Source organism: Micropterus salmoides, unplaced genomic scaffold (genome assembly GCF_014851395.1).
Source record: "Micropterus salmoides isolate LMB-PRFRI ecotype aquatic unplaced genomic scaffold, ASM1485139v1 Ms_hic_scaffold_12, whole genome shotgun sequence".
In the NCBI taxonomy this organism is placed as follows: Eukaryota; Metazoa; Chordata; class Actinopteri; order Centrarchiformes; family Centrarchidae; genus Micropterus; species Micropterus salmoides.
Genome location: NW_024040263.1, coordinates 35,644,953 through 35,660,239, shown reverse-complemented (window position 1 = coordinate 35,660,239; position 15,287 = coordinate 35,644,953). Strand labels below are relative to the sequence as shown.

General features: G+C 54.2%; 1 protein-coding gene across 2 annotated transcripts in view; it reads right to left on the bottom strand.

Annotated features, from left to right (window-relative positions):
- The window catches only part of LOC119899870 (son of sevenless homolog 1-like), a 58,410-nt gene extending 50,855 nt beyond the window's left edge, over positions 1-7,555 (bottom strand). The window contains exons 1-3 of one of the 2 annotated variants that reach the window (XM_038714681.1): positions 6,751-7,555; positions 3,998-4,027; positions 3,782-3,907 (exon numbers count right to left, since the gene is read on the bottom strand). In XM_038714681.1, coding sequence (XP_038570609.1) covers positions 3,782-3,907; positions 3,998-4,027; positions 6,751-6,837 — 243 coding nt within the window. In that variant the 5' untranslated portion in view covers positions 6,838-7,555. The remainder of the gene's footprint in view (positions 1-3,781; positions 3,908-3,997; positions 4,028-6,750) is intronic. The other variant, XM_038714682.1, reaches the window with a different exon arrangement.
- Between the last annotated feature and the right edge of the window lie 7,732 nt (positions 7,556-15,287).

Below are 15,287 nucleotides of genomic sequence, written 5' to 3'. Positions count from 1 at the left end.
CGGTACTGCTCTAAACTTCTGGACCCATCTACTCCTAAACTTCTGGACCCATCTACACCTAAACTTCTGGACCCATCTACACCTAAACATCTGGACTGTACTGGTCTAAAGATCTGGACCCATCTGCTCTAAAGATCTGGACTGCACTGGTCTAAACATCTGGACTGCACTGGTCTAAACATCTGGACTGCACTGGTCTAAAGATCTAGACCCATCTGCTCTAAACATCTGGACTGTACTGGTTTAAACATCTGGACCCATCTGGTCTAAAGATCTGGACTGTACTGGTCTAAAGATCTAGACCCATCTGCTCTAAATATCTCGACTGTACTGGTTTAAACTTCTGGACCCATCTGGTCAAAAGATCAGGACTGTACTGGTCTAAACATCTGGACTGTACTGGTCTAAACATCTGGACCCATCTGCTCTAAAGATCTAGACCCATCTACTCTAAACATCTGGACCCATCTGCTCTAAACATCTGGACTGTACTGGTTTAAACTTCTGGACCCATCTGGTCTAAAGATCTGGACTGTACTGGTCTAAAGATCTAGACCCATCTGCTCTATAGATCTGGACTGTACTGCTCTAAAGATCTAGACCCATCTGCTCCTAAACATCTGGACCCATCTGGTCTAAAGATCTGGACTGTACTGGTCTAAAGATCTGGACTGTACTGGTCTAAAGATCTGCACTGCTGAGCACCCAGCAGACACATCTGTGTGAAGATGAGTGCCGTTGATCACACTGCAGGACACACCTGTCCTCTGCTCTGATTGGACCCTTTGAACAGGTTTCTGCAGATTAAACTACAGAACCCTGCCTGCGTCCAGGTGTTCCCTCAGCCAATCAGCTGTGTAAGTTGTATTTCAGCAACGTGGAAGCGTTTAGGAACCACAGCACCATGAGGTGGCAGACCACGTTCCGGAGCAGGGTCACCGAGTCCCGACGCGCACAGTGTGTAAAAGTGGCCAACGCTCTGCTGACTCAGTCACCGCAGAGGACGTTACCTGCCTGCCTGCTGGGTGGAGGAGGGATAATGCTCTGGGGCTGTTTTCTGTGGTCGGCCTCAGCTTACCGAGACATTCTGGAAAATTCTGCGCCTCCAACTCTGAGGGAGCAGTTTGGGGAAGACCTTTTTCTGTTCTGACTGTGCCCCCGTGCACAAAGCCAGGTCCATAAAGGCGTGGCTGGATGACTTTAGTGCGGAAGAAGCCCTGCTCAGAGCCCAGACCTCAACCCTATCCATCACCTTTGGGGTGGAGACTGCGAGCAGGGTCCTCTCGTCCAACATCAGTGCCTGACCTCACAAACGCTCCTCTGGATGAACGGCCAAACTTCCCTCAGACACTGCAAAGGGGGACCAAGCCCATAGCATAGAAGCTCCTGCAGGTCTAATGTGGAGCTGTGTCCCAGCACTTAAGCTGATGATACACGGAGCAACTTTTAGAGCGATCATGCAGGGCAACGTTGCCATCAATGGTAATGAGTAAAGATTACTATCATAATCCCCTCCCCCCACCACTCCGTCACACTCCCCGCACCGCCGCTATCCGTTCAAAACATAGTCTGACTTGCCACTAGCAAGATTGCCCAGCAACATTACTCAAAAAGTTGCCCCGTGTATCATCAGCTTTAGTCCACGTAGTGTACTTCTGTCTTCTATAACTTCCTGTGTGAGTTTAAGCGTCGGTCCAGCTGTTGTCATTATTAAGGACAGGTTCACATCTGTCTGTCCTAAACGACATGGTTCTGGACCAGAACAGGTGGATCCAGAGTTTACCTGAGACACAGGTACTGAAGGTGGACAAGGTGTCTGCAAGGGTCCAGGAGGGTGAACGTACAGGTGCCGCTATCTGATGGGCTGAGGACTGTCTGTCATCTGTCCTCTGTCCCTCTGATAACTGATAGTTACTAAGCTGTGAAGGTGATCTGATTCTTTTCTTTGTTGGTTTGGTGACCCGGCTTTGACACCGGAGCCACAACCAGACACAGCTGGATCCTGTGGGGAACACCTGCAGGTCAGGAGACCAGCTCTGATTGCTTGTTAAAGAGTACCTTTGGAATTGCTCAACCCTGTTTCCCATGTTTTTGTGTCTATGACTAACGGGGACAACAGATACTCCAGGTCCAGTGCTGCAGACCAGCAGCTCCTGTGTTTGTGATTGTCGATGAGTCTGGTGAACTTTGACGAGAGCGATATAGTGACAGAGAAATGATCCGACTCTCTCTGCAGGCCATCAGGGATACGTTGCAGACTGCAGCGCGTTCGCTCACTACTGGACCAGTTTCAAAAACTGTTGTCCCTGTTAGTCACAGAGACACGGAAAACACCAGAATTTCCTGTCTAAGTACAGGTGTTTGACTCGTGTGATCAACTGACTCGACACCAAACAGGAACACTGCACACACACATGATCTGAGCCTGAGGAGCAGTGGGGGGGTCAGAGGTCAGGGGTTCAGAGGTCAAAGGTGGAGGGGTGGGGGAGGAGGGTGGTAAAACACCAGCAGTATGTGGTATTTTACCAGAGAGCACCTCGTTATCTCACTGCAGCCTCCATCAGCTGGAAACAAGAAGCAAACCAGACCAATCACCTTCAGCCTCACAGTGATGTCATCAAGGAGAGACGTTTAAACTACAGGTGACATCCGATAGTTCTACAAATAAAGGAGCTGGTCAGTACCCGGTCAGTGCCGCTCATGGTACCTGTCCTGCCCGGCATGTTTCACAGCATTATACAAATAACAACAGAAAACACAGAATGTGTTTTTATTTAATCCAGGTGTTTCAAAAACAAACGGCTGAAAGATGATTCATTGTTGGAAACAAACGACGCAGCTGCACTCCTCCGTATTTAAACAAACACATCACTGAAGTTTATAAGACATTTTCATATCCTGCCCCCCCAGCCTGTATCTCCATAGCGACAGTAATGATCCAGAGTGGTGATAACGAGCAGCAGCAGGTGTTGATGAGGTCCAGAGATGGACTCCATGTTTTCAGGACATCTGGATACGACTCGTTCATCGCCTGCTATGTCAGTATTAATCGATCCGTTGCTCTAATGAAGAAGCTGTGACTGCTTTCTATTGGCTCAGAATAATTCTACATCTTGTTAATGTAGCCAATCAGCTGCAGAAAGACTGCAGACGGCTCTTTGGCTCTTCTGACTGCCCAGTTCAACCATACTGATGTTTGAGACGGGATTACTAACCACAGCGCTTTATGAAATGGCAAAGAGTTAATGTAGGAAGAGGGAGTCCCCTGCTGTCAGTATAGTGTTTAGAGTTCGGCATGATTATCATTTTCATTAAGTTAACCTTAACAAATAGTGACATATTCTGTTTGCACCAGTTATGTGAAAGAAGCTCCTATAACAGATTGGAGATTAGCCTGCACCACTGTCCTAATCACTGATACACCACACTTGAGGGCCCAGCTCAGTGGAGGTGTGAGGGCAGATCTGTGTGAACAGGCAGATCATCGAGGAGCAAGAACGGAGAGAACCCGGTATTAACCAGCCGGGGTAAGTGATTACAGGCGTAGCGTTGACTAGCTCCTGATGAATGCAGGAGCAGGACTGTTAGTGACCTCGTCATTACGCCTGTTGTAATCTATTGAAAGACCTCTGATGTTCTGATGGCTGTCCTTCACCTCTTCAGATCAGCCGTTAACCCTTCAAAGCTTTCCTTCAGCACATATGAGGATTTTATCGGACACTGCGGCCTCCCGCTGTGCCGTCCCATGATAGGCCGGTCTCTCCCCCAGTGTGTGCGTTACCTCCACGTCCTGCACAGTGCGTGGCTGAGCCTGACACAGCATGCTGAGCAGCAGCAGGATCAGCTCCTCGATGTACTGCAGCGCCTCCTGCTGGGACACCAGGTTAGGGTGCACCTGGTTCAGTACCTGCAAAACACGGAACAACGTTTATCTGAGGCCCCTACCTACCGCACCAGCAGCCAATCGGGCTCAGTTGGTCATCACAAGGTTTCCCACCCTCTTCATCACGGAGAGACAAAGTAGATCCTGAAGAAGAAGCACATCAGCCTGATGACCCGCTGACAGAATCACGTGCAGCCTGTCAGTGAACCAGCAGGCCTGTTTGTTAATGTGTGGTTCTGTGTGTTTGGGGTTCTGTGTGTGTGGTACCTTCTCCAGGGACGGAACCAGCAGGCCTGTTTGTTAATGTGGGGTTCTGTGTGTTTGGGGTTCTGTGTGTGTGGTACCTTCTCCAGGGACGGAACCAGCAGGCCTGTTTGTTAATGTGGGGTTCTGTGTGTTTGGGGTTCTGTGTGTGTGTGTTTGGGGTTCTGTGTGTGTGTGTGTGTGTGTGGTACCTTCTCCAGGGACAGAACCAGCAGGCCTGTTTGTTAATGTGGGGTTCTGTGTGTTTGGGGTTCTGTGTGTGTGGTACCTTCTCCAGGGACGGAACCAGCAGGCCTATGTGTGTATTACTGTGGGGTTCTGTGTGTGTGTGTGTGGTACCTTCTGCAGGGACGGAACCAGCAGGCCTGTTTGTTAATGTGGGGTTCTGTGTGTTTGGGGTTCTGTGTGTGTGTGTGTGTGTGTGATACCTTCTCCAGGGACGGAACCAGCAGGCCTGTTTGTTAATGTGGGGTTCTGTGTTTGGGGTTCTGTGTGTGTGGTACCTTCTCCAGGGACGGAACCAGCAGGCCTGTTTGTTAATGTGGGGTTCTGTGTGTTTGGGGTTCTGTGTGTGTGGTACCTTCTCCAGGGACGGAACCAGCAGGCCTGTTTGTTAATGTGGGGTTCTGTGTGTTTGGGGTTCTGTGTGTGTGTGTGTGTGTGTGTGTGTGTGTGTGTGTGTGTGTGTGTGTGTGTGTGTGTGTGTGTGTGTGTGTGTGTGGTACCTTTTCCAGGGACGGAACCAGCAGGCCTGTTTGTTAATGTGGGGTTCTGTGTTTGGGGTTCTGTGTGTGTGGTACCTTCTCCAGGGATGGAACCAGCAGGCCTGTTTGTTAATGTGGGGTTCTGTGTGTTTGGGGTTCTGTGTGTGTGTGTGTGTGTGATACCTTCTCCAGGGACGGAACCAGCAGGCCTGTTTGTTAATGTGGGGTTCTGTGTTTGGGGTTCTGTGTGTGTGTGTGTGTGGTACCTTCTCCAGGGACGGAACCAGCAGGCCTGTTTGTTAATGTGGGGTTCTGTGTGTTTGGGGTTCTGTGTGTGTGGTACCTTCTCCAGGGACGGAACCAGCAGGCCTGTTTGTTAATGTGGGGTTCTGTGTGTTTGGGGTTCTGTGTGTGTGGTACCTTCTCCAGGGACGGAACCAGCAGGCCTGTTTGTTAATGTGGGGTTCTGTGTGTTTGGGGTTCTGTGTGTGTGTGTGTGTGTGTGTGTGTGTGTGTGTGTGTGTGTGTGTGTGTGTGTGTGTGTGTGTGTGTGTGTGGTACCTTTTCCAGGGACGGAACCAGCAGGCCTGTTTGTTAATGTGGGGTTCTGTGTTTGGGGTTCTGTGTGTGTGGTACCTTCTCCAGGGATGGAACCAGCAGGCCTGTTTGTTAATGTGGGGTTCTGTGTTTGGGGTTCTGTGTGTGTGTGTGTGTGTGTGTGGGGTACCTTCTGCAGGTAAGGAACCAGCAGGCCTGTTTGTTAATGTGGGGTTCTGTGTTTGGGGTTCTGTGTGTGGTACCTTCTCCAGGGATGGAACCAGCAGGTCTGTTTGTTAATGTGGGGTTCTGTGTTTGGGGTTCTGTGTGTGTGTGTGTGGTACCTTCTCCAGGGACGGAACCAGCAGGCCTGTTTGTTAATGTGGGGTTCTGTGTTTGGGGTTCTGTGTGTGTGTGTGTGTGTGGTACCTTTTTCCAGGGATGGAACCAGCAGGCCTGTTTGTTAATGTGGGGTTCTGTGTTTGGGGTTCTGTGTGTGTGTGTGTGGTACCTTCTCCAGGGATGGAACCAGCAGGCCTGTTTGTTAATGTGGGGTTCTGTGTTTGGGGTTCTGTGTGTGTGTGTGTGTGTGTGTGTGGTACCTTCTGCAGGTAAGGAACCAGCAGGCCTGTTTGTTAATGTGGGGTTCTGTGTTTGGGGTTCTGTGTGTGGTACCTTCTCCAGGGATGGAACCAGCAGGTCTGTTTGTTAATGTGGGGTTCTGTGTTTGGGGTTCTGTGTGTGGTACCTTCTCCAGGGATGGAACCAGCAGGTCTGTTTGTTAATGTGGGGTTCTGTGTTTGGGGTTCTGTGTTTGGGGTTCTGTGTGTGTGTGTGTGTGTGGTACCTTCTCCAAGGATGGAACCAGCAGGTCTGTTTGTTAATGTGGGGTTCTGTGTTTGGGGTTCTGTGTTTGGGGTTCTGTGTGTGTGTGTGTGTGTGTGTGTGTGTGTGTGTGTGTGTGTGTGGTACCTTCTCCAGGGATGGAACCAGCAGGTCTGTTTGTTAATGTGGGGTTCTGTGTTTGGGGTTCTGTGTTTGGGGTTCGGTGTGTGTGTGTGTGTGTGTGGTACCTTCTCCAGGGACGGAACCAGCAGGTCTGTTTGTTAATGTGGGGTTCTGTGTTTGGGGTTCTGTGTTTGGGGTTCGGTGTGTGTGTGTGTGTGTGTGTGTGGTACCTTCTCCAGGGATGGAACCAGCAGGTCTGTTTGTTAATGTGGGGTTCTGTGTTTGGGGTTCTGTGTTTGGGGTTCGGTGTGTGTGTGTGTGTGTGTGTGTGTGTGTGGTACCTTCTCCAGGGATGGAACCAGCAGGCCTGTTTGTTAATGTGGGGTTCTGTGTTTGGGGTTCTGTGTGTGGTACCTTCTCCAGGGACGGAACCAGCAGGCCTCTCCATTTCGGTGCGTTCTCCTCGTTGAAGAAGTCGTACTGCAGCTGCGCCGCCTGCATGGCTGCTGCCGCCGCGGGGTCCGGACTCCGGTTCTCCGGTTTACATGAAGGCTGAAAGTCCAGCGGGGGGGGCAGGCCGGTCCTCCAGAACAGCCGCTGTCACCGTGACCATCCTCGGCCGCTGCGGCCAGATGTTCACGGCTAACGGTTAGCTCCGCGGCTAGCAGCTAACGGATAGGCGTTGCTCTGTTTACCGGGATGAGAGCATGCTGACCGTTCACCGTGCCATACCACCAGTACCGGGACAGTTCCGGGACGGTCCGTGACAGACGGACCTCTAGATAACGCTGCTGAGCTGGCTGAGTTAGCCTGTTAGCATGTAGCCTCGCTAATGTTAGCACGGACGGACCATCAGCAGCTGGGCGGTTTAACGGGCAGACACATTACCGGGAGCTAGTTAACGGCAGTGTGCGTGTGTGTGTGTGCGGGCAGACTGCGTGAATCAGCGGGCTGTTCGGTCTCTGCTCCGCTGCGCTGCTAACATTCTATCCGACCACAGCGACTCTCCGGCGGTTCGGCTCCGTTAGTGTACCCCGCTCCTCCGGCTGTGTCCCCCGGACTCTCTCAGGCAGCAGCCCCGGCCCGGCCTCCTGACTTGCGGACAGTCACCGAGCTAGCGGCCGGTCGGTCAACGGCGGCCGGACTCGGTTGTTTTGACTCCTGTGTGAGGTACCGTAGACTGTGGAGTGGCTGGACATGCGCAGCGGACAGGTACTGACGTACATGGGCGGGGCTCCTGAGTGGGAGTGCGTGCTACGTCATCCACAGTGGAGACGGCGCGTGGCAGAGTGACGTAGGTCACCAGCGGTACTGCAACTAAAAAGCATGAAGATATAAAACTATTAATCAAGACTGAGACAGAAATGTTAGAACAAATGCCAGCCTGGGATCTAGCAGCTCCGCCTGCCTGAGTTCTCCAGCTTCGGTTCTAGATAGATATATACTTTATTTATCCCGAGGGAAATTCAGCATCCAGTAGCATAAAAAACATACATACATTAAACCTACATTAAACCTACATTAAAATTAAAATAAATATAACTTATAACACAGTGGCCACAGTAAAACAGTGCAAAACAGTAAATAGTGTAAATGGAGTACAGATGAAGGTAGAAATTGTTCTTTTGTCTGTTGTCCTCCCTGCCATGACTAGGAGCTGTTGTACAGTCTGATGTCCGGGGGGACAAAAGAGTTTTTAAGTATGTTGGTGGAGCTGGGCTGGTACAGCAGTCACTGAACCTCTGCCCGAAGAAGGTGGTGTGCAGAGCAGTTTGTCCAGGGTCCTTCTTTCTGCCACTGTTACCAGAGAGTCCAGCTCTGTGCCCACCACTGAGCCAGCTCTTCTCACCAGTCTGTCCAGTCGACCGGCGTCTCTCTTCTTGCTGCGTCCCTGAGCAAGACACTTAACCCCTAGTTGCTCCCGAGGCGTGCGACCTCTGATATGTATAGCAATTGTAAGTCACTTTCAGCTAAATGAATAAATGTAGTGTAACTACTGCATAAAAGAGGACGCTGGCCACCACAGACTGGTGAAACATCTGCAGCAGTTTTTTGCAGATGTTGAAGGACCCCAGCCTTCTCAGGAAGTACAGACGGCTCTGCCTTTTCTTGTGGAGAGTGTCCATATTTGCTGTCCAGTCCAGCTTGTCATCCAGCGGCAGACCCAGATATTTGTAAGTCCTGACCACCTCCACATCAACCCCCTCGATGGACACAGACTGGAAATGTCCACCATCATCTCCTTGGTCTTGGAGGTGTTCAGCTGCAGATGGTTGGTGCTGCACCACCTCACGAAGTCCTCTACCAGGCTCCTGTACTCCCCCTCCTGTCCATCCTTGATACAGCCAACTACCACAGTACGTCTGAGTATTTCTGCATGTGGCAAAGCCCAGTGTTATACTGGAAGTCAGCTTTGTATAAGGTGAAGAGGACGGGAGAGAGCACCTTCCCCTGTGGTGCTCAGGTGCTGCTTAGGCCTCCTGCCTGAGGTTTCCAGCTTCGGTCCTACTTTGAGGCCACCTGCCTGAGGTCTACCAGCTCCGCTTCAGTCCTACTTTGAGGCCGCCTGCCTGAGGTCTACCAGCTCCGCTTCAGTCCTACTTTGAGGCTGCCTGCCTGAGGTCTACCAGCTCCGCTTCAGTCCTACTTTGAGGCTGCCTGCCTGAGGTCTCCAGCTCCGCTTCAGTCCTACTTTGAGGCCGCCTGCCTGAGGTCTACCAGCTCTGCTTCAGTCCTACTTTGAGGCCACCTGCCTGAGGTCTCCAGCTTCAGTCCTACTTTGAGGCCGCCTGCCTGAGGTCTACCAGCTCCGCTTCAGTCCTACTTTGAGGCCGCCTGCCTGAGGTCTCCAGCTTCAGTCCTACTTTGAGGCCGCCTGCCTGAGGTCTACCAGCTCCGCTTCAGTCCTACTTTGAGGCCGCCTGCCTGAGGTCTCCAGCTTCAGTCCTACTTTGAGGCCACCTGCCTGAGGTCTACCAGCTCCGCTTCAGTCCTACTTTGAGGCCACCTGCCTGAGGTCTCCAGCTTCAGTCCTACTTTGAGGCCGCCTGCCTGAGGTCTACCAGCTCCGCTTCAGTCCTACTTTGAGGCCGCCTGCCTGAGGTCTACCAGCTCCGCTTCAGTCCTACTTTGAGGCCACCTGCCTGAGGTCTCCAGCTTCAGTCCTTCTTTGAGGCCGCCTGCCTGAGGTCTACCAGCTCCGCTTCAGTCCTACTTTAGGCCGCCTGCCTGAGGTCTCCAGCTTCGGACTTACTTTGAGGCCGCCTGCCTGAGGTCTACCAGCTCCGCTTCAGTCCTACTTTGAGGCTGCCTGCCTGAGGTCTACCAGCTCCGCTTCAGTCCTACTTTGAGGCCACCTGCCTGAGGTCTCCAGCTTCAGTCCTACTTTGAGGCCGCCTGCCTGAGGTCTACCAGCTCCGCTTCAGTCCTACTTTGAGGCCGCCTGCCTGAGGTCTACCAGCTCCGCTTCAGTCCTACTTTGAGGCCACCTGCCTGAGGTCTCCAGCTTCAGTCCTACTTTGAGGCCGCCTGCCTGAGGTCTACCAGCTCCGCTTCAGTCCTACTTTGAGGCCACCTGCCTGAGGTCTCCAGCTTCAGTCCTACTTTGAGGCCGCCTGCCTGAGGTCTACCAGCTCCGCTTCAGTCCTACTTTGAGGCTGCCTGCCTGAGGTCTCCAGCTTCAGTCCTACTTTGAGGCCACCTGCCTGAGGTCTACCAGCTCCGCTTCAGTCCTACTTTGAGGCCGCCTGCCTGAGGTCTCCAGCTTCAGTCCTACTTTGAGGCCGCCTGCCTGAGGTCTACCAGCTCCGCTTCAGTCCTACTTTGAGGCCACCTGCCTGAGGTCTCCAGCTTCAGTCCTACTTTGAGGCCACCTGCCTGAGGTCTACCAGCTCCGCTTCAGTCCTACTTTGAGGCCACCTGCCTGAGGTCTCCAGCTTCAGTCCTACTTTGAGGCCGCCTGCCTGAGGTCTACCAGCTCCGCTTCAGTCCTACTTTGAGGCCGCCTGCCTGAGGTCTACCAGCTCCGCTTCAGTCCTACTTTGAGGCCACCTGCCTGAGGTCTCCAGCTTCAGTCCTTCTTTGAGGCCGCCTGCCTGAGGTCTACCAGCTCCGCTTCAGTCCTACTTTAGGCCGCCTGCCTGAGGTCTCCAGCTTCGGACTTACTTTGAGGCCGCCTGCCTGAGGTCTACCAGCTCCGCTTCAGTCCTACTTTGAGGCTGCCTGCCTGAGGTCTACCAGCTCCGCTTCAGTCCTACTTTGAGGCCGCCTGCCTGAGGTCTACCAGCTCCGCTTCAGTCCTACTTTGAGGCCACCTGCCTGAGGTCTCCAGCTTCAGTCCTTCTTTGAGGCCGCCTGCCTGAGGTCTACCAGCTCCGCTTCAGTCCTACTTTGAGGCCGCCTGCCTGAGGTCTACCAGCTCCGCTTCAGTCCTACTTTGAGGCCACCTGCCTGAGGTCTCCAGCTTCAGTCCTACTTTGAGGCTGCCTGCCTGAGGTCTACCAGCTCCGCTTCAGTCCTACTTTGAGGCCACCTGCCTGAGGTCTCCAGCTTCAGTCCTACTTTGAGGCCGCCTGCCTGAGGTCTACCAGCTCCGCTTCAGTCCTACTTTGAGGCCGCCTGCCTGAGGTCTACCAGCTCCGCTTCAGTCCTACTTTGAGGCCACCTGCCTGAGGTCTCCAGCTTCAGTCCTTCTTTGAGGCCGCCTGCCTGAGGTCTACCAGCTCCGCTTCAGTCCTACTTTGAGGCCACCTGCCTGAGGTCTCCAGCTTCAGTCCTTCTTTGAGGCCGCCTGCCTGAGGTCTACCAGCTCCGCTTCAGTCCTACTTTGAGGCCGCCTGCCTGAGGTCTACCAGCTCCGCTTCAGTCCTACTTTGAGGCCACCTGCCTGAGGTCTCCAGCTTCAGTCCTACTTTGAGGCCACCTGCCTGAGGTCTACCAGCTCCGCTTCAGTCCTACTTTGAGGCCACCTGCCTGAGGTCTCCAGCTTCAGTCCTACTTTGAGGCCGCCTGCCTGAGGTCTACCAGCTCCGCTTCAGTCCTACTTTGAGGCCACCTGCCTGAGGTCTCCAGCTTCAGTCCTACTTTGAGGCCGCCTGCCTGAGGTCTACCAGCTCCGCTTCAGTCCTACTTTGAGGCCACCTGCCTGAGGTCTCCAGCTTCAGTCCTACTTTGAGGCCGCCTGCCTGAGGTCTACCAGCTCCGCTTCAGTCCTACTTTGAGGCCGCCTGCCTGAGGTCTACCAGCTCCGCTTCAGTCCTACTTTGAGGCCACCTGCCTGAGGTCTCCAGCTTCAGTCCTTCTTTGAGGCCGCCTGCCTGAGGTCTACCAGCTCCGCTTCAGTCCTACTTTAGGCCGCCTGCCTGAGGTCTCCAGCTTCGGACTTACTTTGAGGCCGCCTGCCTGAGGTCTACCAGCTCCGCTTCAGTCCTACTTTGAGGCCACCTGCCTGAGGTCTCCAGCTTCAGTCCTACTTTGAGGCCGCCTGCCTGAGGTCTACCAGCTCCGCTTCAGTCCTACTTTGAGGCCGCCTGCCTGAGGTCTACCAGCTCCGCTTCAGTCCTACTTTGAGGCCACCTGCCTGAGGTCTCCAGCTTCAGTCCTTCTTTGAGGCCGCCTGCCTGAGGTCTACCAGCTCCGCTTCAGTCCTACTTTAGGCCGCCTGCCTGAGGTCTCCAGCTTCGGACTTACTTTGAGGCCGCCTGCCTGAGGTCTACCAGCTCCGCTTCAGTCCTACTTTGAGGCCACCTGCCTGAGGTCTCCAGCTTCAGTCCTACTTTGAGGCCGCCTGCCTGAGGTCTACCAGCTCCGCTTCAGTCCTACTTTGAGGCCGCCTGCCTGAGGTCTACCAGCTCCGCTTCAGTCCTACTTTGAGGCCACCTGCCTGAGGTCTCCAGCTTCAGTCCTTCTTTGAGGCCGCCTGCCTGAGGTCTACCAGCTCCGCTTCAGTCCTACTTTAGGCCGCCTGCCTGAGGTCTCCAGCTTCGGACTTACTTTGAGGCCGCCTGCCTGAGGTCTACCAGCTCCGCTTCAGTCCTACTTTGAGGCCGCCTGCCTGAGGTCTACCAGCTCCGCTTCAGTCCTACTTTAGGCCGCCTGCCTGAGGTCTCCAGCTTCGGACTTACTTTGAGGCCGCCTGCCTGAGGTCTACCAGCTCCGCTTCAGTCCTACTTTGAGGCTGCCTGCCTGAGGTCTACCAGCTCCGCTTCAGTCCTACTTTGAGGCCACCTGCCTGAGGTCTCCAGCTTCAGTCCTACTTTGAGGCCGCCTGCCTGAGGTCTACCAGCTCCGCTTCAGTCCTACTTTGAGGCCGCCTGCCTGAGGTCTACCAGCTCCGCTTCAGTCCTACTTTGAGGCCACCTGCCTGAGGTCTCCAGCTTCAGTCCTACTTTGAGGCCGCCTGCCTGAGGTCTACCAGCTCCGCTTCAGTCCTACTTTGAGGCCACCTGCCTGAGGTCTCCAGCTTCAGTCCTACTTTGAGGCCGCCTGCCTGAGGTCTACCAGCTCCGCTTCAGTCCTACTTTGAGGCTGCCTGCCTGAGGTCTCCAGCTTCAGTCCTACTTTGAGGCCACCTGCCTGAGGTCTACCAGCTCCGCTTCAGTCCTACTTTGAGGCCGCCTGCCTGAGGTCTCCAGCTTCAGTCCTACTTTGAGGCCGCCTGCCTGAGGTCTACCAGCTCCGCTTCAGTCCTACTTTGAGGCCACCTGCCTGAGGTCTCCAGCTTCAGTCCTACTTTGAGGCCACCTGCCTGAGGTCTACCAGCTCCGCTTCAGTCCTACTTTGAGGCCACCTGCCTGAGGTCTCCAGCTTCAGTCCTACTTTGAGGCCGCCTGCCTGAGGTCTACCAGCTCCGCTTCAGTCCTACTTTGAGGCCGCCTGCCTGAGGTCTACCAGCTCCGCTTCAGTCCTACTTTGAGGCCACCTGCCTGAGGTCTCCAGCTTCAGTCCTTCTTTGAGGCCGCCTGCCTGAGGTCTCCAGCTTCGGACTTACTTTGAGGCCGCCTGCCTGAGGTCTACCAGGTCCGCTTCAGTCCTACTTTGAGGCTGCCTGCCTGAGGTCTACCAGCTCCGCTTCAGTCCTACTTTGAGGCCGCCTGCCTGAGGTCTACCAGCTCCGCTTCAGTCCTACTTTGAGGCCACCTGCCTGAGGTCTCCAGCTTCAGTCCTTCTTTGAGGCCGCCTGCCTGAGGTCTACCAGCTCCGCTTCAGTCCTACTTTGAGGCCGCCTGCCTGAGGTCTACCAGCTCCGCTTCAGTCCTACTTTGAGGCCACCTGCCTGAGGTCTCCAGCTTCAGTCCTACTTTGAGGCTGCCTGCCTGAGGTCTACCAGCTCCGCTTCAGTCCTACTTTGAGGCCACCTGCCTGAGGTCTCCAGCTTCAGTCCTACTTTGAGGCCGCCTGCCTGAGGTCTACCAGCTCCGCTTCAGTCCTACTTTGAGGCCGCCTGCCTGAGGTCTACCAGCTCCGCTTCAGTCCTACTTTGAGGCCACCTGCCTGAGGTCTCCAGCTTCAGTCCTACTTTGAGGCCGCCTGCCTGAGGTCTACCAGCTCCGCTTCAGTCCTACTTTGAGGCCGCCTGCCTGAGGTCTACCAGCTCCGCTTCAGTCCTACTTTGAGGCCACCTGCCTGAGGTCTCCAGCTTCAGTCCTTCTTTGAGGCCGCCTGCCTGAGGTCTACCAGCTCCGCTTCAGTCCTACTTTAGGCCGCCTGCCTGAGGTCTCCAGCTTCGGACTTACTTTGAGGCCGCCTGCCTGAGGTCTACCAGCTCCGCTTCAGTCCTACTTTGAGGCCACCTGCCTGAGGTCTCCAGCTTCAGTCCTACTTTGAGGCCGCCTGCCTGAGGTCTACCAGCTCCGCTTCAGTCCTACTTTGAGGCCGCCTGCCTGAGGTCTACCAGCTCCGCTTCAGTCCTACTTTGAGGCCACCTGCCTGAGGTCTCCAGCTTCAGTCCTTCTTTGAGGCCGCCTGCCTGAGGTCTACCAGCTCCGCTTCAGTCCTACTTTAGGCCGCCTGCCTGAGGTCTCCAGCTTCGGACTTACTTTGAGGCCGCCTGCCTGAGGTCTACCAGCTCCGCTTCAGTCCTACTTTGAGGCCACCTGCCTGAGGTCTCCAGCTTCAGTCCTACTTTGAGGCCACCTGCCTGAGGTCTCCAGCTTCAGTCCTACTTTGAGGCCGCCTGCCTGAGGTCTACCAGCTCCGCTTCAGTCCTACTTTGAGGCCACCTGCCTGAGGTCTCCAGCTTCAGTCCTTCTTTGAGGCCGCCTGCCTGAGGTCTACCAGCTCCGCTTCAGTCCTACTTTAGGCCGCCTGCCTGAGGTCTCCAGCTTCGGACTTACTTTGAGGCCGCCTGCCTGAGGTCTACCAGCTCCGCTTCAGTCCTACTTTGAGGCCGCCTGCCTGAGGTCTACCAGCTCCGCTTCAGTCCTACTTTGAGGCCGCCTGCCTGAGGTCTACCAGCTCCGCTTCAGTCCTACTTTGAGGCCACCTGCCTGAGGTCTCCAGCTTCAGTCCTACTTTGAGTCCTACTTTGAGGCCACCTGCCTGAGGTCTCCAGCTTCAGTCCTACTTTGAGGCTGCCTGCCTGAGGTCTCCAGCTTCAGTCCTACTTTGAGGCTGCCTGCCTGAGGTCTACCAGCTCCGCTTCAGTCCTACTTTGAGGCCGCCTGCCTGAGGTCTACCAGCTCCGCTTCAGTCCTACTTCCATTAGCTCAGGAGTTTATTTTCTACATACCTTCATCAGGTGCAGTGAAGCAGATGTTTATGCATATGTTGAGTTTACAGAATGAAGATCAGTTAATGCGGGTTTAAATCTTAGATACAGGATTTCTTCCAGAAACAGCAGCTGATTTAGACTGAAACATAAGTTGCCTGACAGTATTAGACATTAGATTGTTTAGTTTGAGTTGATCTAAATCACAGGTGACAGGTGGAGGAGCTGCTGGAAAGAAAAGAAA